This window comes from Trichosurus vulpecula, chromosome 8 (genome assembly GCF_011100635.1).
Source record: "Trichosurus vulpecula isolate mTriVul1 chromosome 8, mTriVul1.pri, whole genome shotgun sequence".
Lineage (NCBI taxonomy): Eukaryota > Metazoa > Chordata > Mammalia > Diprotodontia > Phalangeridae > Trichosurus > Trichosurus vulpecula.
In genome coordinates, this window is record NC_050580.1 from 206,766,613 (window position 1) to 206,792,157 (window position 25,545).

Genomic DNA, 25,545 nt, shown 5'->3' on the forward strand with positions numbered 1-25,545 from the left:
GACAGACTAAAGTGAAAACAGAACGAACCTAATGGTTCTTTGGAGGGAGAGAGGCAGGGCAATTGGGGTTAAGGTCACACAGCTAGCAATTGCATCAATTATCTGAGGCCAGATTTGAACTTAGGTCCTCCTGACTCCAGGGCTGGTGCTCTACTCACTGAGCCACCTAGCTGCCTCATGGTCACTTCTTAAATGAATCCTCAAATTGAAAACATCCAGGAACGTCAATGCCAAAATCCAGAGCTATTAAGTAAACACACATATCTATATCTATCTGTCCACCTTTCTATCTATGCCCAACTCTCATCTTTTCATCGGGTATGCTTGACTTTCTATTAAAGGTTTCGTTTTGTTAAAGGTTCATTTCCCCCCTTTAGGATTATACTATTCTGGCAGGCAAGGTTTTCTTAATTGCCTTTTGAAAATTAGAATATTGTATTCCAATATTGTCTCTTTTTTATAGTAGCTGTAGCATAATCTTGTGTGATCCTGGCTATGAGTCTTTGGTCCTTGAACTCTTTCTTTTTGGCTGCTTGCCCGAGGGGGAGTAACGGTCATACAAAATGTTTGTTTTTAAAAAAAAATATGAGCAATAATGATGCAGCATTTAAAAAAGAGGAGAACAGAAGGAAGTTCAGAGGTAAACACCAACAAGTGGGACAACTTTGAAACCATGTTCTGAATGTTACCATATGCTTAGAAGAAAACATCAAGCTGTATACAATGGAGATCCCTGGTTTCATGCCCAATCTTAAGTGTTTTACAGATTTAAAATAAAAAAAGAATTCCAATCCTTCAAGGTAAAAATATAGATCTTGTTTCACATTTCCTGAATGCACTTACCACATATTATTGTATATTATGACACATATGAATCATATTCTTCTACTAGATTGTAAGCTCCACGAGGACAGGGACTCTTCTAATTTAAATATTTTGTCTCCTCCAGTACCTAGCCTTGTTCTCTGTACATAGTAAGCATTTGGTAAATATTTGGAAGGAGGGTGCAGGGAAGGGGGGGAGTGTGCTTTTCTTCAGTGTTTGTAAATTTATTCCTGGCTCCTGCACCAATCTGGAATGTTAACCTCAGTTTAATTTGAAAGAAATATTTAGCACATGAAAACTCATTAATTTGGAATTTGTGTTAATTTGACAAGGCCCTGATATCTATATATAAAGAATACCTTTTAGTAAGCAAATTTATGGTGTGGAGACAGTGTAAGCACACTTAAATTTTAGAGAACAAACTATTTTTAAGTCCCCTCAGGCACTTCATAAAGCATCCATTTACATACAAGCAAAAGAGGCTAATTAGAAATCATTCTTAATTATTCCTTAAAGCAAGTCCCTTAAGCGCTGCCATTTGAGTTAACACTTTGTTAGCATTTTCTTCCTTTTGCTCTCCTACCATATCACACAGTTAAGTTGTAGTCCTTTAAATATATTTGCTTATTAAGGCCCTTCACTAATTGAGATTGACCTTTCCCCCAAATAGAATTAGAAGGTGCTACAGTAGAATTCAGGGGTTTCACAGAAAGGCAGGTGAATGGCTTCCTTTGGTTGGTTGGATGACAGAGCTCATTTCTAAAATCCTAACAAAAAAGCCCAGGAAAAAGGAGTGTGAGGAAAAGGGGGGGATCATAAGAGATGAGAAACAGCTCAAATGAGTACCTTTAAAAGGCAAAACTGATGAAAGGCACGGTGGCAAAGTGGATAGAGCGCTGGTCCTGGAATCAGGAAGGATCATCCTCATGAGCTCAAATCTGACCTCAGATACTTACTACCTGTGGGATCCTGGGCAAGTTACTTAACCCTGCTTGCCTCAGTTTCCTCATCTATAAAATGAGCTGGAGAAGTAAATGGCAAACCACTCTTTGCCAAGACAACCCCAAATGGAGTCATGATGGGTCGAACACAACTGAATACGACTGAAAATGAAAGGTACACATGGGTGTGTAATGAGAATGTAATCCATTCTGGTAAGAGCTACATCAGGAGAATATGTAATGAGCTGCTTAACAGAGTCCTCCCATTTAAAAGGTACAGTGTGAGGCACACAGGATTGAGTGTAAAATGTTGAAAAGAACATGCAGGTTTAAAATGAGTAATGAAGTATGTCTAAGTGGAAGGTGGCAGTGAGCTGCATATGTTTGAAGGTAGAGACAGATGCTCAGCAAGAGCCTGTTTAAAAGGAGAAAGAAACCTGTGCACTTTCAGTCGGTAGTGGGAGGTTTAGATGGAATGTGAGATGCAATATGCATGTTTAAAGGATGTAATGAGATGTAAACACTGGAGGGCTATAACCAGACACCAGGCGAAAGGGTATAAATCAATTCTGGAACAGAAAGGTGTGATATGATGCTCACACTGAAGTTCCATAATGGGATGTAAAGACTATAATGAGATATCTGAGGGGCTGTAATGAAATGCACAGAGGAAATGGTGTCGTCAGATGGATTATTTTGTTGTTGTGGAGTCATTTCCACTGTATTCAACTCTCCATGGCCCCATTTTGGGGGTTTTCTTGGCAAAGATACTGGAGTGGTTTGCCATTTCCTCCTCCAGCTCATTTTACAGATGAGGAAACTAAGGCAAACAGGGTTAAGTGACTCGCCCAGGGTCGCACAGTTAATAAGTGTCTAAGGTCGGATTTGAACTCGGGTCTTCTTGATTCCAGGGCCACCACCTAGCTGCCTTGATTTATTATTAGAAGGGTACAATGAGAGATAGAAAAGGCAATTTCAAAAAATGAAAGGTTTAAGATGTACAAGAGGAAGGTGTAAGGAGATCCGTTTGCTTTGAGTACAGTCTTTACTAGCTCCATAACTTAAAGAGGGATGAGTAAGAGAACCAGAAATATGAAAAATTATTTAGCAAATAAAACTTAAGTAGGCTACAGGAACTGGGGTTAGCTAATATTGAGAAGGGAAGGCGAAGGATAACTTAAAAATTGTTAAGCCTTTGTAGTATTGTATGAAGAATTACCAACTTTTACTGTCTCTGGTAAGGGCAGATCAAGAGAAACTTAGCTAATTAATGCTGAAGAAGTGGTTTTGAGAAAGGCCTTTTTCTCTACTGGGGATGTTAAAATGGGAGGGGCAGAGCAGGGCATGGATTTCTGAAGGAAGTTGAAAAGAACCTTTTAAAACAAGATTGGCCCTCTTTACTTGGGCTGGACCTGGAGTAAAGTTATAAGTAGTTTATTTCTAGCACCTCCCTGCCAGGCCGTCAGTGCCTTCATACTGACCTCTGGCTACCCAGGATCCACCATAGGGCCTGCCTTCCCCAGCAGAATTTCCTGTCCTCCACACAGTTGTCAGTGTGATTTTCCATCATGTTACCAGCCCTACTCTTTCAACATATTCCAATGGTTCTCTTATCTCAATCTAACATAAACTCCTTCAGTCAGGTACCTCACAAGTTTTCCACTTACTACATTTTACACGCATCCATGAATTGTTTTAGGTTTACTTGCTGTTATCTATGCCAGATGTTCCCTCTTTGGTCTACAGCACCTTTGAACCAGCCATCTCCATGCCTTGAATGCACTCCCTCCTCACCTACATCTCTTGGAATCCCTGGTTTCTTTCAAGACTGGGCTCAAGCATTAGTTTCTTTATGAAGCCTTTCCTGCCCCCTTACCCTTCCAATGCCAGGGCTCCCTAGCAGCCCATGTATACCCACATGTATACATATTATTTCGCCCAGATCAGTCCTCCGTGGAGGGGAAAAACAAATGGGTAACCACTGTCATAATAATCTCCACAGACTTTACAAATGATTGTTAATAGATCAGTAGGTATACTTGGGAGACAGTAAATTCTCTTGTACCATTTCCTTTTAACCATCACTGTTATGTTTCTCTGGATCTCCAAGTTCCTCTCTATCTTTCTTAAATGTGGAGAAATATTTTGGCTAAATAACAAGCATTTGGCCAAAGTCAAAGATAGTGGAAGAGTGGAAAGGAAGCTGGATTTGAAGTCAGAACACTTGGGTTCAAATCCTGACTCTGCTGCTTACTATGTGAAACTGGCCTTTGCATTTCTGGCAGTTTCCTCATATATGAAATAAGAGACCTAGACCAGATGAATCCTGTGGTTCCTTCTAATCCTAAAACTGTGATCCTCTGATTTCCTAGGATGCACTATGAGAAAAACACAAAGTATCTTCTTAGATATAGGTTGGTTAGTAGGTCTATAGTATTCTAATTCATATATGAAGAAAACACAACAGATCTTTTTTTTTTTTTAACACCTCCACATCACTATTCATTTAGCTCGTGGTCAAGGATGACACTTGGCAATTTTGTTTTTTTTCCTGAGTATACATCTTGGATTTTTTTAAGTCTTAAAAGTTGACTATTTTGTGTTTGAATCTACTATCTCCACATGGGGAAGGCCATATGAAGCAGTAGAATGAATACTCTACAGGAAGATAGCAGATCTGGGCCGTTCTCGTTCAGCTGTTAGTAGTATGTCTCTAGGAAAGTCAAAACTTTTCTGGGACCCATATTCCTCCCCCACTGAGGGTAGAGGGTGGCCTAAATCATATCCTATCCAGACCCTCATAGACTTCCTAAGTTAGATGTATTTGAGTCATAAAATAATTCCACCCTCAGGACCATCTCCTCCACAATACCACTTTAGTTGGCATGCCATTGATAATAACCATGCTGCATACAGGGTATCCCAAAAGTCTTGGCTTTAATAGCTTAAAACTTCACTAAAACTTTTGGGACACCCTGTATATCTGACAGCATTCATTTCTATGTAATCTTCATAGGTTATCAGAATTCTATGTAGGATATCTTGTGATCTAGTGTACCTCTATGATTCTAGAACTTCTAGGGTTGCTGAGAGGAATAAAGTATAAAAATACAGTCAACTCCCAATTAGCTGCACCATTGGAGGAGAACAGTTATGTGAATAATCACAAAAAATCAATTCTATATGGTTTTGAAATGCATTATGGCTTTTGTTGTTGTTTTGCAGCAGATTAACTTTTCTAATTATATTTTACACAGGCTAATAGCAATATTAATTTGCATACTCTGAGCACAGACCAACTAATGTTGGGGATGAACAATGTGCCAAGTCTCAGGGAATTAAAATTTCCTATGAAGATTTCACATATGAATAATTAAGGATTGCCCTATTATAAAAGCACTTTGAAAAAATAAAGTGGTATAGAAATGTTAACTTACACGTAGGAGGTTCATTACGCAATCTCTTAGACACATAATCTAATCACAGTTAATAAAGCTTTGGTATCATATGATGTTAAAGAAATGTGTTGGAAAAGGAAGTGAAGCAGCAAGATCAATTCTTATGTAGTTTTTTCAAAATAAGAAAACCTCAAAAAATAATGCCAAAGGGTTTTAGAAGAGCCTTTAAAGTCAGTTTTATTGTCTGAATTTTACAAGTAGCCTTTAGAGGCTTCATACAAGAATTCTGTTGCAAAACTCTAATAAATAGTCTGCCCCGAGTCCCAAAACAAAATTTAAAACAAAATAAAGAGCAAACTTAGGATAAGCAAGACTTCAGAACGCTTGGATGTTAGCAATATTTCCCATTTACAAATAATATCAGGCACTGTACAAACCTCCTTCATACAAATCAAAGAGAGAGTCACAATCTTTACAAAATAACTTGGTAATCTTCCTTTTCCCATAATGCAAGTATTATTAGAAAAGGATTTCATGAGGAGAGGAGGAAATCACAATATGGAGTGAAATTTCAGCTAAAATTTTGAGGAAGAGAAAATATGAATGTATATGGCTTCTCCAGGGGTCAGGGGAGGGATAAATTATTTTTAAACTGTATGAGAGAAAATTTGAGAGACGTAAAAATCACGAACAATTGTTACAGGTCAATTGTTCCATTACAGGGATAATGACACAAATTTTGTGATTATGAAGGCTCAGAGGAAAAGGTTTAGGTTGTTTTCCTCCACAGGGCTGAACATGGTTTAGAGCAGTATTGGGGCTGAGCACTGGGGCCCATTAATGGTGTCCTATCTTACCCAAACCATTTGGAACTTTTTGAATTTAAATGGCAAATGAATCATTTCTTCAGAAAAACCACTTTGATGGCCTCGATTTGGAAAATCCCATGCTTTGATGTCACATTGGGGAAAAGTCAATTCTAAATATATCTCCAAGCATGTAAATACTGTGCATTCAAAAGGCAAGCAACAGCTCTTTACCATTTTATAATTTATCACTAGATTTTCCTAACTGTCCCCTGGCAAAGACTAACACCTAAATCTTCTCTGGGTACTTTTAATAAGCATTACTGGGCCAGCTTTTGGTCTCATGAATCTTTTCCTTTATATCCCACTAAAGAAAAACCATACAGAGGGACCATCACATTTTGATTACATAAAATGGAGAGTCTGGAATTGTTGGGATGGGTCATTAAATGGATATGGTGTGAGGCAATCTTAAACAACTTTATGTTTACAGCCAGGAGGATCATTAGAGGTCAATTCTACATTAGGAGAGATTGCTTAAGATTTCACTTAAGAAGCATATTTGCCCTGTGGAAAGCAAGTGGAAGTGCATCCACAGGACACCACAGGTGACAAGTCACGTAGTAATGTGGGATGTGGAAAAGATCATGAATAACATGCCCCATCTTTAGCCTCTGTTCCTGTTGTTCTGGGTAACACAGGGAAACATAGCATTGACTCATGCATTCAAGGGAGATACAACTCCTTGTGGCTAGTCACTGCAGCAAAAAAGGTAAGGAACACAGCCCTCCTGTGGCCCCAACCCTAACCCCCAAAAAACAGTCCAAAATAAGTATGTGCTAGCTTTCCAGTAATGGTCATATATGCCAGGAGAGCAAGAAAAGGCTTGGATTACCTGAAACAGAAAGGAAAGAGCGGATGGGAAGTAAAGGAAGCAGATGGACCAGGCCATTCTAGTCTAGCCCCCATTTTGTTTCTTTATACATTACAGAGAAAGATACTGTGCAAAAAAATAAAGACATTCACATTTTAGCAGTTAAACTTTTATTTTACTTTTTAAATTTTTTATTTAATTATTTTTTGTTTTTGTTTTTTCTACAAAAGGCAGACGTTGATTGTTGATCTCAATTGTTCTGTTTGTGCACTCGCAAAAAAAGGGGCTATCTATAAGGAAGGTGGGGAAAGTGCTCTGAAGATGCTTTCCATAGCATTTTACGGGGCATTGAAGCAGTCTCAGGGGAAAGGAAACATTCCCTCTTGGTCCCTTTCCACACCTTCCCTCCCCCACCTGCAGGTTTTATCAGTCTTTAGCTCATATCAATTGTGTTGAAGACCCATTCAGTGAATTTTTTCAGCTTGTCCGATGCAGTCTGGGACTCCTCCTGTAAACGCAAGTTGTCTTCCCGAAGATGCTGGACTTCAGCCTGAAGGTGGGCTTTGTCTTCTTTTTCCTGAGAGGTGACAAAGAGGGGGGAAACCCTCAGAGGGCAAGTACCCAATAGGTAGAAAGTATAGGCTTATATCCAAGAAAGAGACTAGATGTGGGTCATTTTGGGGCCCTTATTTTCATATCCACTAGAAACTTAGATATATATCCTAGAGTGCTCAGAATTAGGGAATTCCCAACCTTGATGGTACCGGGTGATATTCTTTCTTTCAGGGCTACAATCACTAGGATTCAGCTTGGAAAAAAAAAATCCATTGGGCACATGAAAGCCCGTATGAGAACAAGTCCCTTTTCCATACTGTTGATATGTGCCCTCCTCTCATGTCCTGATTGAGACTCAAAAAATCTTATGAAAAAAACCAAACACTTCTTGTGAATTGCACCAAATATTTGTTCTGGCCCTATCTCAGGTGATGGGGACTAGGATGAATAACCAGTTGACAGCTGCCCTGCATTGAGTATTCATCTAAACCTGTCCCATGATATCTAAACTTGGGAGCACGAGGGTACACTTTCAACCTACAACTAAAATGGGGGGAAAAATAACCTTGTACGGTAAGAGCGTACTTTGACAATGCTGACTTTGGCTGTGGCACCAGATACAGATTGGGATATTTGCTTTTAGAATAAGTGTTTACCTTCTTCAAATCTTCTTGAAGCATCTTCAGCATACCTTCCAATTGGTCCACTTTAGAAGCCAGTGTAGGAGAAGAATCTTTACTGCTGGGAAAAGGAGAAAAGAAAGACCAGGATCCCTGTTAGCAAGAATCTCGGAGACTCTGTGTGTCTTTTTTTTTTCCTTCGTGTTACATTCTAAGTTACAAATTGTATTCCTTCCTCCCCACCCTTTGACACAGACATATTTATATCTATACCCATCTATGTAAAACCATACTATGCACACTTCTACTTATCAGTTCTTTCTCTGGAGGTGGCGACCCTCTTCCTTCATAGGCCCCCTGTAGTTGACCTGAATATTTATAATACTCAGAATAGCTCGGTTATTCACAGTTACTCTTCGAACAATACTGTTGTTACTGTACACAACATTCTCTTCGTTCTGTTTGTTTCACTCTTCATTATTTCATGCAAGTCTGTCCATGTTTTTCTAAAATCAACCCACTCATCTTTTCTTGCAGCACAATCATATTTCATCACAATCACATACTACAACTTTTTTAGCCACTTCCCAACTGATGGGCATCCCCTCAATTTCCAGTTCTTAGCCCCCACAAAAAGAGCTGCTAAAAATATTTCAGAACAAACATATAGGTTCTTTTCCTTTTTTCATGATTGCTTGGGAAACAGCCTTAATAGTGGTATTGTTGGGTCAAAGGGTATACACAATTTTCTAACTCTTTGGGCATAATTCTAGTTTGTTCTCCAAAATGAATGGATCGGTTCACGGTTCTACCAAGAGCATATTAACGTCCCAATTTTTCCAAATCCCCTCCAACATTTGTCATTTTACCCTTCTGCCATTTTAGCCAATTTGATTGGTGTAATATCTCAAAAGTGTCTAAATTTAATTTTTCTAATCAATAGTGATTTAGAACATTTTTATATGACTATATATAGCTTTGATTCCTTTATCCAAAAACTTTCTGTTCATATCTTTTGACCTGTTATCAATTAGGAAGTAACTCACAGTCTTCTAAATTTGACAAAGTTCTCCATATATTTGAGATATGACACCTTTATCTGAGAAACTGTCTATAAATTTTTCCCCCCATTTTCTGCTTTCCTTCTGACCCTGGCTACACTGGTATCAAAATTATCCATTTTACATCTCACAACGTGAGACTGCCTTTGTAAATGGGTTTTCGTGATGTGAAATTGCTCAGTATGGTCCATGTAATATACATTTTTTCAGAAGGAATACTTCAATAGCAAAAGCTATACATGTGTTTTAGCTACAGTCAATAACAGCCTTTGCTGAGGATGTCCTGTCTTTTGTTTTCAAAGAACGAAGGAAAATAAGCAAAAACATGTTCTTTGGTAATATAAAGGGGAGGCAACACATAAAAGAGGAACTTTCTGACAATGATAACTAAACAATAAAATAATTTCTTAGGAAACTATGGAATCTTTCAGTGCTTTTTCAAGACAGAACAGCTACCTATCCACCTGTGAGAGATGTTTTGGATACAGGCCAGTCTTAAGGCAATGGGGAGGGGCTATCTCAATTGACGATTCTTAGAAAATCATTTTCTGTAGCCAATTATCTAATCATATCCTAAAAACCAGGCAAAACTTTCTAACGTATCTTAAAAACCAGCCTATGTTACACAAGTGGCAAGTCCAATTTTACCACAGCCAAAGTCTTTACAACAATGTCCGCCTAGTGTTCTTCATTCTGCTTGGCAAAACCAGGAACGCACTTCATCTCTTTTCTAGACAGTAGTTCTTTAGGATGCCTACTCTTTCTATAAATTTCTCATGTGACCTTTGGTCATGTAGTCTCTGCAAGCCTAAGACTATCCATGAGGGAGAAGATGTCTAACCCATTTGACTTTTTGGAGAGAAGAAGAAGAGGCATCAGTCAAAATGCAAGTTAGGATTCCTGTCCTAGAGAAGACTATGCAGATCCCTGCTTCAGCCTCATCCACAGCACCATAAAGCAAATACCAGAGTAATAAGGTATGTAACAAGCTTGCCAAATTAAAGGAATAAAAATAAAAATAACAGCTTACATGGGGCCAGGAAAACTGGGCCCTCTGCCACTGTCCTCTGTAAAAACTTAGCTAAAAATCTTGCCTGTTCATTTACCACAAGCAGCAAATGAATATGACTTTGCACCGATTGCAATTAATGGACCAAGGCTGACTAAAATGGCATCATGTGGTATTTTCTAAACTGCTACTGAACTGGTCTGTAATGGAGAAGGAGAATAGAAATTAAGTACCAAGGCTTCAGTTCACTTGTCTAATGAACATGAGAGAGCACAGCATGACAGCCACAAGTTATTTTCCATCCTAAATAGAGAAATCCTACCATTTCCTCACCTTTTCCCAAATAAAGATGACATCTACAATTTCCTCTAGACTTTTCTTTGTCCTCCCCCCATCCCTAAGCTCTCTTGAAGTCTCAAACTGTTGAGTTTTGCTCAAGGCTGAGCTGTTCCAATGATGCCATATTATATCTTTTTTTAATTAGTCAAATTTCTCTTAAGATCATAGAGACAAGAACATAAGAACATGTGGGGCAAGGATGTAGGGTAAGTTTGTTTTTTTTTTTGGGATGGTGAAAAATATTTGATATGAAGAGATACCTAATATGATCATTGACAGAATGGGCAATCGTATTTGTTGTGCTTGGCAAATGGGGCAGAATTGGGAGTAAAATTCAGAAGGTCGGGAAACAGACTTGGGCTTGATACAAAGGAAAAACTTCCTAACAATTAGGGCTTCTCTCAAGTACAACAGGATGTTGGGTTCTCACTCAATAAAAGTCTTCAAGAAAAGGCTAGATGACCATTTGTTGAGCACATTGTAGGTGGGATTCTTATCCAGGTACAAGCTGGACTAGTGATAAACACTTACCTCCTAACATCGCACTTTTGACACTTGTAAGTTCTACTAAGTGTTATGTGATTGACTGATGGGCTTCTCTTTTATAGGAACAGCCTTAAGTACTCAGACCTTAGCCAAAAGCCAGGAAACAATCAGAAAAGACTTCCCAAAAGCTCAAAGTCCATGCATGAGAGCTTGTGTGCTTTCCTTAAAGAGGAGCCCCTCCTGAGCTGATGTAAAAACCACTTTCTTTCGTATTAAACACAACCATAATAAACATGAACATTTGGTTTCCTAGTTTATGGCAGATTAGAAATAGCAAATCAGAGGGGTAAATGGAGGAAGGAAGTTAGGGCTAGAGACAGGCACACTGGCATTATCAAGAAGTGACAGCCTGATAATGAAGTGGGTGGGAAAATGGTTCTAAAAAGCAAAGATGATAATTCAAAAGTATAGCAGTGTGATGCCATTTAAGTATGGGGACAAAGAGTTTTATATCTCAACAATCCTAGAGAGTATCATCATATCATTATATGCAATATATTCTGTTTAAAAAAAAACAAGAAAGTAGGTAAACTATTTTAGGAAATATTTCATTCAAAATGGTGAAAATTTAAAGACAAAAAGGGTTTGGTCCTTTTGGGTAGGTAATTAAGCTTTATTATACAGAGAAAAGTTTTATTATAGAGAAAATTTATGCAGAATAATCTCAAACTCCAATAATGCTGTAACATTCAAGGTGTCATGTATGTTCCCACCCTTACACACTACCTAACTGCACGAGGGGAAAAAGAGTACATAAAGTAAAACACGTGCCCCATGGAGCCCAACCTTCCATAAGACTTCATCTGGGCCATGGCTTGGTCCTCTAGATGGTCACTGTTGGATGCAGCACTCAGGGGTCGGTGGTTTTCATCACTAGCAGCAAAGAACGAGGCTCGCTGGACTGGAAAGAAAATCAGAAGACACTCATTCTTGCCCTTTGGAAATTAAATTAGTCAGGTCCCTATACTCACTAAAGAGCCAAAAAATGCTCTTTGGGGGAAAAATACAACATGTGAAATAAATAAAAGGCATGGGACATGGGGCCCAGGCTGTCACATCGCTACTGTATTACAAGTAAGAATCTTTATTGAATCTCTGTGTCCAGAAGTGGCAAAAATATTATTTATTGTGTTTTATAATAAAATGGGGACAGCTTTGTCACCCGCAAAACATTAAGGGCTCCTCTTATTCTGCCTAATGAACTAGAGCACATGGCAACAAGAAGTTCTTAGCATTAGTTCAAGCTTCCCTAAGCAGTCAATTCCTGAGGGGGAGGAAGGGCACATAACCTGAAGAAGGGCACATGATCAATCCTTTCAGAACAGCTGGAGTCAGTGAAACTAGAGTTAATTAGCCATTAGGGGTTTCTGTCTACTTATCGATACTACTCCATAAGTGGTCTTGGTATCAAGGACTCCAATGGCAGTTAAAAATTGATCCTTTCTCAACTGAAAACATCCACATTTAAAATCTGAGCCAACAAGAGAAATCAAAACCCTCTAACCAAGACATAACTGGTCATCCCCACATGTGTAAAGAGGAAGGACCAACAATATGGGGTTTGCTTTAGCTCAGCAAACATTAAAAAAGGGAGTGGGGATTAGTCAGTTGACCAGTGGGCTGGTCACCTGGTCAATATTAAAATGGGCAAGAGGAAGATATAAAGCATCCAACTGACTATGCATATAGGAAGGAGGAGGGAAGGCATAGGAGGCCACAGACTATTGGAGGCTAGTGAAGACAGAGTTCCTCTACTATCCTGGAAGATGTTGTGGAAATGTCTTCATAACGTGGTGAGTGTTCATCTTCGGATTACGTTCTTTGCAACTAAATGACCACTGGGGTTCTACCACACCCCTCCTTTCTTAGTATGACAGATGGGAGACTCAGCAAGACATCCTTGTCATAGATTTACATTCATGAAAAGCAATTCATTATATTGGAGTATGTCCAGAAAATGTGTATGTTCTTGTTATGTCACTGAGAATTAGCATTCAACAATCCAGTTGACCGTGAGTTCAAACATCATTATGTTTTTGTGATGTCTATTTCAGCAGGATACCTAAGGCAATACAAATTCCTTCCAGCATAGGGGTTCAGTCCACTCACCCTCAAAAGCTTTGGCAGCATCTACCAGGTTTGACCAATCCAGGTCAGAAGCAGAGTCTGGCAGGGGCATGAGACCCGGGTCAGGCATGGGCTGCCTTCTTGGCTCCTGGATATCAGTGAGGGAGCTGTCTGAAGCTGAAAACTCTCCTGCAAGGAAGTAGAAGGAAGAAGTGACATTCATAAGAAAATAATGAAATATTCAAGTTCACTACCTTCAATCAGAAGAAAAACAGCTCACTGTTAACCTGGGAATAAGAACTAATTCTTTGCTTATTCACATTCAGGCATTTTCTTTTACAAGGAAATATGATTTGGTACTTTTAAGATTAAGGAGATGGGTACGCATTCCTTCCACAAGTACATATTGCAACTTCTCTATGCCTTCACTCTTTGTGCAGTTTTCATCCAAGTTTCCCTATAAATTCTCCTGCAGATGGTCTGTTCAACAGATTGAGGGCCAAAGAAAATGCTCCAAATTGTGACCACATTTTTTTTTTGACTGTGGCATAAGCTGTGGAAAAGTTACATTTAAGCCAAGGCATATTATATAAAACTGAAGGACTACAGTAATCTATTGCCCAAACCCTTTGGCCTGGGACAGTTTCAGGTTTCTTAAAATCCTGGAGAACAACTCATTTCTATCAGGGAAGCCTGATGGATCTCATGCAATCACTAATTCCCGGACTGATCTTCCCTGGCATCAAGCCGGGGGAACTTATTCTGATATGTTCCAAAGGAGCAAAGGGGTTCACTCTGGCCTGGCCTCTTCAGGACTCCTCTGAAATGAGTGAAAAACATTATGATCTTGGATCTGTTCAACTCCAGGGTCCTCTTGCTGGTATTTACCTTTATACTTTGGAGAGGAGGAGACTGAGGATCAAGCAGGTAACAGATTTGCTTTCTGCAATGCAAGGTGTACTCTCAAGTAGAACTGGAGGACTTCTCAGAATCCCTCCAACTCTAAGGTTCTACAATTCCCACAAACCCATCTTTGACAATGCAGCTAGAATAATCCTATTGACTAGAACCGGTCATGTCACCACTATGCTAAAAAATCTTCAATGATTTCTTACTGTCTACCAAATAAAGTCTGGATTCCTTTGCAATCGGTGCCTTTCACCCCACCTTTCCAGCCACTAATATTACTCCCCTCCCCAACACTATGCTTAAAAACTAACTACTTTGCCTTCCAGTCAAGCACCGCAGCCGCCTATGTGAGTGCCTTTGCTCCATCTGTTCACTCTGTCTGGAATGTCCTCCTCCTTATTCCACCCGACCTTCCCACCCCAACTTACTGAACCCTCAGACATCTTTGAAAAAGCAACTCATGTGCCACCTCTTCCCCTAAATGTTCCCATTGGTGATAACCCTCCTTTTTGGACCACACATAATATTTTGTTGTATAACTGTAATACTTATCATTTAAAATTGTATATTATAGCTATCTATGTTCTCTTATTTCCCTCCCACACTGCAAAACTTTATGAGGACAGAGACCATGTTTATCTACATTTGGCATCCTCCACAGTCCTCTGCAGTGTTTATTTAAAGTATTTGCTTGGATAATGAAGCACAGGCAGGGGAATGACGGGCTATTGGTGTGGAATGAAGTCTATCTTTCTAAAAAGAGTCAATCTGTTGACTTTTGATTAATTTTCAATTGTACTTACTGATCACCAGGAAGGAGAGAAGGGAAAAAGGAAGAGATAAGGGGTATACAACTGGAAATGATAAGATATAAAAAAGAGAATATTACTAAGGACATTTTAATTAAAATTTTGCTGAATGAATGTGACAATTGCATTGCTACCCAAAACCAAGAAGTTCTGGAATCTCTTTATTTATATTGCTCCAGATCTGACTCATAAAGGAGGACACCAAAGCTAAAGCCATATTGACTGCTGGGGACAAAGACAACTAGGAACCTAATTATGTCTATTTAGTGGCCGGTCAGCCCACATCATCCTGGTTTGTTGTAGGCAGCAGGGGATTCTAGTAGTGTTTTAGGAGCTACCAACTGGCCAGAACCTTCTGATGAGAAAAATACTTATTTGGATGAATGTGTGCTCAAAACATCAGTACTCCCTACAAGGTAGGCAGCGAAGTGAGGAGGATGAGGTGAGACAGAGTCCCTGTCTTCATCGAGTTTTTACAGAGATTGCAACCTACCCCACCTTTTTTATCTTGTACAACTGTCTATGTTCCCTTGTAAATCCTTCAGAGGAGAGTAACCTGACTCCTGCAATTCTTCCATTAAATTTCTTGATGTTGTATGGACACCCAATGGAGCACCGTGGGATCCTCTTCCCTTTGTTACGTAGCTGACATACCTCTTTCTTCAGTAATACATCTCTCTAACGATATTTTTTCCTGTCTCTTCTATGGCACAATTCTTTGATGACAATAATATGTGTATGTCCCAGAACACTCACGCCCACCATATGCACTAATTCTTGGGAGACGCAGCATGGTTCAGAGCCATACGCAATCACTAGAGGAATATTAATCTTAAAAAGATAGATCTCTGTTGGAGAGTGAAGCTGGGGGTCATCAAAAGCACTGCAGAATTTTCTCCCCAAAGTGATCTGGACTTACTGAATCAAATACTTTTTCTATCATCAAAAACCAGTCGAATAAATGACTGTGACAACATAGCCTGTTTTGGTTGTTCAGTCCCTGTTTTCGGTCACATCCGACTCTTTGTGACCTCATGTGGGGTTGTCCCGGCAAAGATACTGGAGTGATTTGCCATTTCCTTCTCTAATTCATGACAGATGAGGAAACTGAGGCAAACAGGGTTAAGTGACTTGCCCAGGGTCAGATAGCTAGTAAGTGTCTGAGGCCAGATTCGAACTCAGCCACACGTTCCTGCCTCCAAGCCCTGCACGCACTCTATCTGCTGCACCACCTAAGCTGCCTCTATAAGGCCTACAACAGAATGTAATTTGTGAAAGATCTTCTCCTACTTTCGGGTACATATATTGATTGTTTTCATAAATATTTCATAGAAACAAAAACAAAGACATGGGTTGGTAAAGCACACAGCCTGCACTGATATGCCACTTTAAGGTTCGCAGAGCACTTTACACAGATTATCTCATTTGATCCTCACAGTAACCCTGGAAGGTAGGTGATTTTATTATCCTCATTTTACAGATGAGGAAACTGAGGCAGAGGTTAAGTGACTTGCTCAGGGTCACACATCAAGTAAGTGTTGGAGGCATGATTTGAACTCAGGTCTTCCTGACTCCATGTCCAGTGCCCCATCCACCGTACCACCTAGCTGCTGGACACTCATTTAGTGACATCTCTACCTCTTCTTTTAATACATCAGGAAATATGAGGCTAAGAGTTCGAATGTGGCGGTTCTAATGGTGATGATATAAGAACTCTCGCATTTTCCCTGTGTTGTCCTCTTCCTGCTTTCATCCTCAGATGCCTTCCAAATGATTAGGTCTCTCACCAAACAAACCATATGCATACTAGACTTTTGGACTCATCAGCCAGATGGATCATAATTTTAAAGCACCCTCCATTTTGTAAAATTTAACAAACAAATTTGTATTTTAGATTAGTGTTGCTTATGCACCAGCACTGATCCTGAATTGGTGGCCAAATGATGAGAACGAAATCTCTATTCATTAAACGACAGAAGAAATTCTGTCCTATTCTGATCTACAACCCAGCTTGAGATCCAAAGACCCATTCTTTTTGCTCCTAACACTGTTAATAGAACAGCAATGCTCTGTGCAGGAGAAGATGTTCAAAAGTCAGTGTAAGGAGGAACTGGAGGTGGGGAGAGTCAGAGGCCATTTTCCTTTACTGATTTTCCTTTAATAGGGGAAGAAAATAAAAGAGGACGAATCATAAAAATGGAATAGCTCGGTTTTAAAATTGTTCATATGCACAGGGAAAAGAACTGACAATGACTTACAGGCCACTGGCCTTTATTTTTACTTTCAAAGGTTGCGCAAATAACTCTGAACCATCCTTGGGTTGAATCTGAAGCCATATGCAGAATCCAAAGTGACACGATGTCATTTTATAAATACTCGACCATTGTCAAAACCAGTGAAAGAAGCCAAGCAAAGCTTCGAATGAACACATTTCCACGGCTACATTGCCGGGGAGGGTTTTGAAGAAGGAGTTCAATTTCCATATTTGACAGTATGAAATTAGCCACTTTGCTGCATTTCAGGGCACGACAGCCAGCACCAAATTATACAAATGGAAAAACTGGAAAAGAGGGCCAGTAAGGGTCATTTGAAATTGTGGCTCTTGAAATGTGAGTTCCTGAAACAGGGCAGAGGCAAGGGCAGGATAAGCAGTTCTGGGAGATTAGTCTACAGAATGTGATCATGCAAGTAAAACAAAAGGCAGGAAAAATGGTCAGTGCAAATCTATGAGCATCTCTAGAAATACCTGTTTGCAAGGAGTTAAAATGTTCTGTCAGTTAAGATAAGCTGGTATAACAGAATATATTTAGCAGTTGTTTTCCTTTTCAAAGTACCCAAAAAACTGCTTTGAAGTGCAGCTGCTAGTTATTAATGTGCTTAAAATTAGCAGAATTACGAGTAAATGGAAATCAACAAATACTGGAAGATATTAAATACTCAGTTCTATTTAAACTGGCTCTCACCAAGGGCAAGTAGGTAGAACAGACATTTTTGTGCACCACTCAAAATTACCTCCAGGGCCCCAATTTCAGATGCTCCTGAAAAGGAAACAAATGCTACCCTCTCCACACATACCCCTCCTTCACTCCCCGCAAAATAGTATTTTAGTGATATTCATAGCCAACAAGTCTTTGGGCTATGTAATTAGAACTGGTCAAGTTCTAACTTGATTTGGTTACATGCGCTGTATAGGTGCCACCTCCGGAATAAATAAAGCCTTTTCTGATCCCTTCTCTACCTCCCACACCCAATTCCTAGCACCCTTTTCTGTCTTGAAATTATTTTTCATTACTCTGAATATATTTATTTGTGTACATGCTGTATCCCCCTAGGACAAGGGTTCTTAACTTGAGGTGAACATTTTTTTAAATATTTTGATTCTTAAATATGCTTTTGAAGTATTTATTTTTAATATTTAGAACTTGTTTAAAATGTTTTTAAAGTATTCAATAAAACTTCTTTCTTTTATAAATTTATGCATTTTATTTTATGTATTTAAAAACATTTTTCTGAGAAGGGGTCCCCAGACTGCCACAGGGGTCTACGTCCCAAAAGAGGGCAAGCACTTTAACCCTGGTGGCAAGCAGGCTCTTGGAGGGTAAGGCCTATTTAGTTTTTGTAGGCTCACTATGTGCCTTGCACACAACAGATGCTTCACAGATGTTGGCTGAATTGAGTTAAAATAACCAACCATGCTATCGGATGCCACTGAGAAAAAACTCAAAAGCAGAGGGGAGGGGAAGGAACCAGGACAGCACGGCCTTTCCCCTTTGGCCTGGAGAAGGCATAGGAGCCAGACTTGGCTCATTAACCTCTCCATTTGAACAGTCCTTCAAAGTGATGATCAAACATCAGCACAATCCCCAATGTTAGCAGTCTGAAGGAAAAAAAAAATCACATGCAGCCAGAAAGACTCTGTGCATTTTGTCTCTTAAGAAACGACGCAGGGCCGTGCAGACTTGATTCGGTCCCTGCGGTTTTACCATCAGGCTCTCTCTGTTTGACACTGATCATGAGGAAATAGCTCAGCACGTGAATGCTGCTGGATTTGCTGTGCCTGCCTATTACTCTGAAGTTACTGTGAAGCCGACTGATTTAGTATTTATTAAGTATGAACTATGTGTGAGGTGTGATACAGCCCACATCGAATAAATCATTTCTCCTCTTCGGGAATTCACGTTCTAAAGAAACAGGAAATAAGACACTTTTTCCCCCCAAGAGGAAGAAGATGGAAGAAAAGGAAGAAGAAGACAGTAACAGGAGCTCACAATTCTATGGTTGTAAAAGGCTTATAAAGCACCTCCCTCACATTCTCTCCCACAGAGAGAAGGAGTCTAAGTATGACCATTTCCGTTTTACAGAAGAGGATCCTGAGAATCCAAAGGACTTTTCCTTGCTTACACGGCTAGTTGTGACAGAGCCAGGATTCAAACCAAGGTCTTCTGACCCCACATGCAGCAGATAATCTATGCATGTCTATTCACTAGAAGGTAAAGTTAAGAGGAGCGAATAAGTTGGAGAACATTTCCCACAGGAGATGGTAAAATGTGAATGAAGGGAACCAATTATATGGGAGAGATTATAATGGTGGACACACAGGAGCACAAGGTTTATGTGGCAACTAATTTTTAAGTTCCCCTGAAAGAGGGCCATGTCTATTGTCTCCCTATGTATTACAATGAACATTAATAAATCCTTTAATTCATGATGATGAGATTACTGACAAGGTAGGTAATTGAAAAGGTATATGGGGATGAGAGAAGTACCCAAGGACAAGTATTAAACTGGAAAAGCCACCATGATAACAGGAATGGTCTAAAGATGAAGAGAACAGTAGCAGAAGAGTTTAGGAATGCTTTATCTACTGAAAAACAAGTTTCTTGAAGAAAAATGGGGCCTTGCCCTGTTAAGCAAAGAACAGGACAGAAGTAATAGGGTAAAGTCCATAAATCTGGAGAAGGATATAAATAAAGAAGGAGGACCCAGCAGGGATCAGAGTAGGATACAATACTGCCCAAAAGCAGAAGAGAAACACAGAGGCAAAGATTCATCTGGGAGAATGAGAAAGTATAGCAGTTCAAAATGATGTAAAAAAAAAATGTGGTTGCACTCACATGGAAGAATAAAGGGAGGAAGGGAATTAGGTAAATGGGTTAGTGTTAACTAATGCAGGGAACTGCAGGGAATTTCAAATCACCTTTACAGACCTAACACAATCTACTGAACTTATAGTAAGGGCTTTATAAATGTTTCCTGAATTGTCAAATAGACAGTAGTTTATATTGATGGTCCATCATATACAGCCCTCTATGAGAAAAAAAAAATACCCTAAACTGAAATCCAGGTAGGGGAGAAGAGCAAGGAGTCCTATTGGCAAACGAAAGGGAAGCACTCCTTGTACCCCATACTCCCATAGTATGGTACCAAATGATACACGGATCCAGCCAATTATAGCAAATGTAATGTAAACTAGAAGAAAAGTCAAGGACACACTTAGAGAGGTGTACATCGTAACCATAAGACTGCTCTGAACCATTCAAATGATGGCCAACATCATCAGTGACATTATTACTCTGGTTAGAATTCTCTGGAAGAGACACAGAGAGATATCAGCTAGAGATGAATCCCTTCTCTCTCCCCAGTGCCCCTACTGGACACTGCATTAGCTCTTCCTACTACAGACTATGCATAATTTAGCCAGCAACATGCAAAGCAAGGACTGGTACAGAGTATGAATGAAGTCACATCACTGCATCAGGGGAGGGAAAGGTGTCTTCTGTGGTTGCTGTTTTTTCATTTTCTAAATGATGTTTCAGTTAGAAATCAGGCCATCTGTTGCTACACTGGCCATCATCACAAGAAAACCGCAACAGCTGGAAAACCCACTTACCATGTAATGACTTCATTCCTAATGTATACGACGGCCTCCGCAAAGGGAGGGACTTTGGGAGGGAGGGGTACGTGCTGCTGAAGAGAACATCATTGGGCAAGGCTTGGTCCAGAATCGAGGTCCTTGAGGTGAAGTAGTGCTCCCTTTGACCGCTGTAAATACTTTCATCTGACAATGTCCTGTGTAAGGTCCGCCGTGTGGTAGGAGTGGAAGGGAAAGGAGACTGCGGAGAGGAAAGCCCATGGAACTGCAAAATAATGTCAGCAAGAGAGAGAGTAAATCAGCTGTTCAGGAACTAGAGCCCACTGATATTCAGGACAGACTATGCAGAGGAATAGAACTTGAGGGACTAGGGGTGGAGGAGGAGAGTAAAATCATTAGACTAGAGGCAGCTACAATTTTTGCCATTTTCAAAACAAACTAACATTTCCTGGCTCAAGATCTCAGAAACTATCCCTTATGTATTTCATTATCATCGAACACTGGTGTCTAAAAGTGTATTGGAGACACGTGGCGGTATGAGCACTTTGCACTGGAGCTCGTCAGGCGATTATCCCTTCCTTCTTACCTCCTCCTATTACAATGCATTTGCTGGGCAGCAAAACAACTGCTCGGTGTTAGTTTATCAAGATTCGTTAAATTAAATTTCTATATCAATTCAGTGGCTTGTAGCAAATACATTAAAAGCACAGAGAGCTGCTTCTTGAAGCTCAGAGAAACGGGTTTCTTCATCCAGAAAATAAACACAAGAAAGTTCTGAGGAGGTAGGCTCTTTAAATGGATAATGTTCTGGTGAAATTCTTTTGTTAAAAAAGGCATTTGTTTCTCTGGCTAGTACCTTTGGCTTTTTGTGACCAAATCTGAAATTATCCTAAGATTTTCTCTAAGCAGGAGATTTCTGTTAGGCTGGTGAGCAATAAAATTTAACAGCACCTAAATGCCCATTTATTCCAAGCAATACACAATATGACACAGTACATGCAAGCTGACCAACAGTGGCCCACAGGTGATCACCCAACCTGTCAAAAACAAAAAAAGAAAAGAAGCACCAGTGGGGAGGAGGCAGTTCAAGGTTCTTCCTGTAGGAGGTTGCAACAGGATCCTATGATGCACTGAAGGGCTGGTATAATAGTAAGAGAGACAAATCCACAAGTGACTGCATAGATCCAATAATACATATTGTGTTTAAGTTCAGTACGTTAAATCGAGTGAAGTCTGAAATATCTGTTCAAGAATGGAAGCCAGAGAGGACAACGTGATCTAAGGGTGCCTTACTGGAGGCATAACACCCAGGGTTTAGGGAAGCGATAATCAGACCACTGCATTCAGGCCTGGCCAAAACACATCTGAAACGCTGCGTTCAGTTTTATGGACCAGATAAATCTCAGTATCCAGAGAGTGACTGGGATGACGAAGGGCTTCGAGATTGTGTCATGAAGTTTGGGTGAAGGAAGTGAGATGATTTAGTCTGAAGAAAGGAAAAATTCACAGGTGGCATGATAGCTGGCTGCCTGCAAGTATCTGAAAGGTTGTTATGTGGAAGCCCTAGGTATCAGACACGATAAACACCACTAGAAACAATGGGTTGAAGTTGTAAAGAGGCAGATACTCACGTTAACTCATGTTAAGAAAAACCCCCTGGCAGACCCATTCAAAGGCAGAATGCGTCTCCTTGGGAGCTAATGGTTCCTCTTCATTTGTCTGTTTATCTTATTAGGACATAATACTATCAGCATGCTTATTAAAAGGCTGGAAGAGGCTGGGAGCCTGAAACTTTAAGTGAGTTCAGATACACCAGGATCGATCCTAAAATAGGTGGCAGGATTAACCTCCGCTTCTTCCCACCACCAGTTACATGGCACAGTCGATAGGCCACTGGAGCTAGACTCAGGAAGCCCCGAGAGTTTAAATCCAGCCTGAGATACTGATTAGCTGTGTGATGCTGGGCAAGTCGCCCAGCCTCTGCCTTCCTCACTTTCCTGCTCTGTAGAATGGGGGGTGATAACTGCATCTATCTCCCACAGCTGTTGTGAGGATCGGATGAAAAATTATTTGAAAAGCTCTCTGCAAACCTTCAAGCGTTATATAAATGTTACTTGCTCTGGGGGCAGAGCCAAGATGGCGGCTGGAAAGCAAGGACCAACGTGAGCTCCCTGCCGAGTCCCTCCAAAAACCTATAAAAATGGCTCTGAACCAATTCTAGAACAGCAGAAACCACAAAACAGCAGAGGGAAGCAGGGCTCCAGCCCAGGACAGCCTGGATGGTCTCTGGGTGAGGTCTATCCCACACGGAGCTGGGAGCTAGGAACGGAGTGGAACAGAGCCCAGCCTGAGTGGCGTGGACCAATAAGACCAGAGCATGCCCTAGCGCCCTGAATCAGTGAGCTGTGGCAGTTACCAGACTTCTCAACCCACAAACACCAAAGACTGCGGAGAAGGTTAGTGGGAAAAGCTGTGGGAGTGGAAGGAGTTCGCGGTTTGGCTTCCAGCCCCGGGGGCAGCAGAGGTGGGGCAGCTTCAACTGCTGCTGCTTATGGCCCCAGGCCCACCTGGTGGGAGGAATTAAGTGGCGGATCAGAGCAGGAGTGCTCAGCCTGCTGAAGATCTAAGCCCAGTCCAGACTGGGGGTTCTTGGGGAAGGAGGAGTGCTGGTGTGACAGAGCTGGCACCTCCCCCCCAAACCTGGAACATAGAACTCGTTAGTTTACAAGCAGTCATACCCCACTGAAAAACTCAAGGGTCAAGTTAGTTGGTTGGGAATATGGCCAGGCAGCGAAAACAAAGAAGATCAAAACATACAGCCTAAAGAACTCAACAAAGTGCAAGAGCCTACACCAAAAGCCTCCAAGAAAAACATGAACTGGTCTCAGGCCATGGAAGAGCTCAAAAGGGATTTGGAAAAGCAAGTTAGAGAAGTAGAGGAAAAATTGGGAAGAGAAATGAGAAGGATGCGAGAAAACCATGAAAAACAAATCAATGACTTGCTAAAGGAGACCCAAAAAAATACTGAAAAATACACTGAAGAAAACAACACCTTAAAAAATAGATTAACTCAAATGGCAAAAGAGTTCCAAAAAGCCAATGAGGAGAAGAATGCCTTGAAAGGCAGAATTAGCCAAATGGAAAAGGAGGTCCAAAAGACCACTGAAGAAAATACTACTTTAAAAATTAGATTGGAGCAAGTGGAAGCTAGTGACTTGATGAGAAATCAAGATATTATAAAACAGAAGCAAAGGAATGAAAAAATGGAAGACAATGTCAAATATCTCCTTGGAAAAACCACTGACCTGGAAAATAGATCCAGGAGAAATAATTTAAAAATTATTGGACTACCTGAAAGCCATGATCAAAAAAAGAGCCTAGATATCATCTTTCAAGAAATTATCAAGGAGAACTGCCCTGATATTCTAGAGCCACAGGGCAAAATAGAAATTGAAAGAATCCATCAATCGCCTCCTCAAATAGATCCCAAAAAGAAATCTCCTAGGAATACTGTCGCCAAATTCCAGAGCTCCCAGATCAAGGAGAAAATACTGCAAGCAGCCAGAAAGAAACAATTTGAGTATTGTGGAAACCCAATCAGAATAACCCAAGATCTGGCAGCCTCTACATTAAGAGATCGAAGGGCTTAGAACACGATATTCCAGAAGTCAATGGAGCTAGGATTAAAACCTAGAATCACCTACCCAGCAAAACTGAGTATCATGCTCCAAGGTAAAATATGGACTTTCAATAAAATAGAGGACTTTCAAGCTTTCTCAGTGAAAAGACCAGAACTGAATAGAAAATTTGACTTTCAAACACAAGAATCAAGAGAAGCATGAAAAGGTAATCAAGAAACGGAAATTGCAAGGGACTTACTAAAGTTGAACTGTTTTGTTTACATTCCTACATGGAAAGATGACATGTATGATTCATGAGACCTCATTAGGGTAGCTGAAGGGAATATGCATATATATATGTTTATGTATATATATAAGTGAATGTGTATGTGCGTGTGTGTGTGTATGTATATATATATATATATATATATATATATATATATATATATGAGAGAGAGAGAGCACACACAGGGTGAGTTGAAGATGAAGAGAAGATAGCTAAAAGAAATAAAATCAAATTAAGGGATGAGAGAGCAACATACTGAGAGAGGGAGATAGGAAGAGATAGAATGGGGTGGATTATCTTGCATAAAGGTGGAAAGAGGAAGCAGTTCTGTGGGAGGAGGGGAGAGGGCAGGTGAGGGGGGAATGAGTGAACCTTGCTCTCATCAGATTTGGCCTGAGGAGGGAATACCATACATACTCAATTGGGTATCTTACCCCACAGGAAAGAAGAGGGAGGAAGATAAAAAAAATAAAAGGGGGGGATGATGGAGGGGAGGGCAGATGGGGGTGGAGGTAATCAAAAACAAACACTTTGGAAAGGGGACAGGGTCAAGGGAGAAAATTCAATAAATGGGTTGGGAAGGAGCAAAATGCAGTGAGTATTTCACAACATGAGTATTGTGGAAGGGTTATACATAATGATACACATGTGGCCTATGTTGAATTGCTTGACTTCTTAGGGAGGGTGGGTGGGAAGGGAAGAGAGGAGAGAATTTGGAACTCAAAGTTTTAAAAACAGATGTTCAAAAACAAAAAAAAAAGTTTTTGTATGCAACTAGAAAATAAGATACACAGGCAATGGGGCATAGCAATTTATCTTGCCCTACAAGAAAGGAAGGGAAAAGGGGATGAGAGGGGAGTGGGGTGATAGAGGGGAGGGCTGACTGGGGAACAGGGCAACCAGAATGTATGCCATCGTGGAGTGGGGGGGAGGGTGGAAATGGGGAGAAAATTTGTAATTCAAACTCTTGTGAAAATCAGTACTGAAAACTAAATATGTTAAATAAAT

General features: G+C 40.3%; 1 protein-coding gene across 4 annotated transcripts in view; it reads right to left on the reverse strand.

Annotated features, from left to right (window-relative positions):
- Positions 1-5,375: 5,375 nt before the first annotated feature.
- SIPA1L1 (signal induced proliferation associated 1 like 1) overlaps positions 5,376-25,545 on the reverse strand; it is a 376,548-nt gene continuing 356,378 nt past the window's right edge. For 3 of the 4 annotated variants that reach the window (XM_036736951.1, XM_036736949.1, XM_036736948.1), the window contains 5 exons: positions 20,650-20,896; positions 13,084-13,230; positions 11,761-11,875; positions 8,056-8,140; positions 5,376-7,421 (listed from right to left, as the gene is read on the reverse strand). In XM_036736951.1, coding sequence (XP_036592846.1) covers positions 7,278-7,421; positions 8,056-8,140; positions 11,761-11,875; positions 13,084-13,230; positions 20,650-20,896 — 738 coding nt within the window. In that variant the 3' untranslated portion in view covers positions 5,376-7,277. The remainder of the gene's footprint in view (positions 7,422-8,055; positions 8,141-11,760; positions 11,876-13,083; positions 13,231-20,649; positions 20,897-25,545) is intronic. The other variant, XM_036736950.1, reaches the window with a different exon arrangement.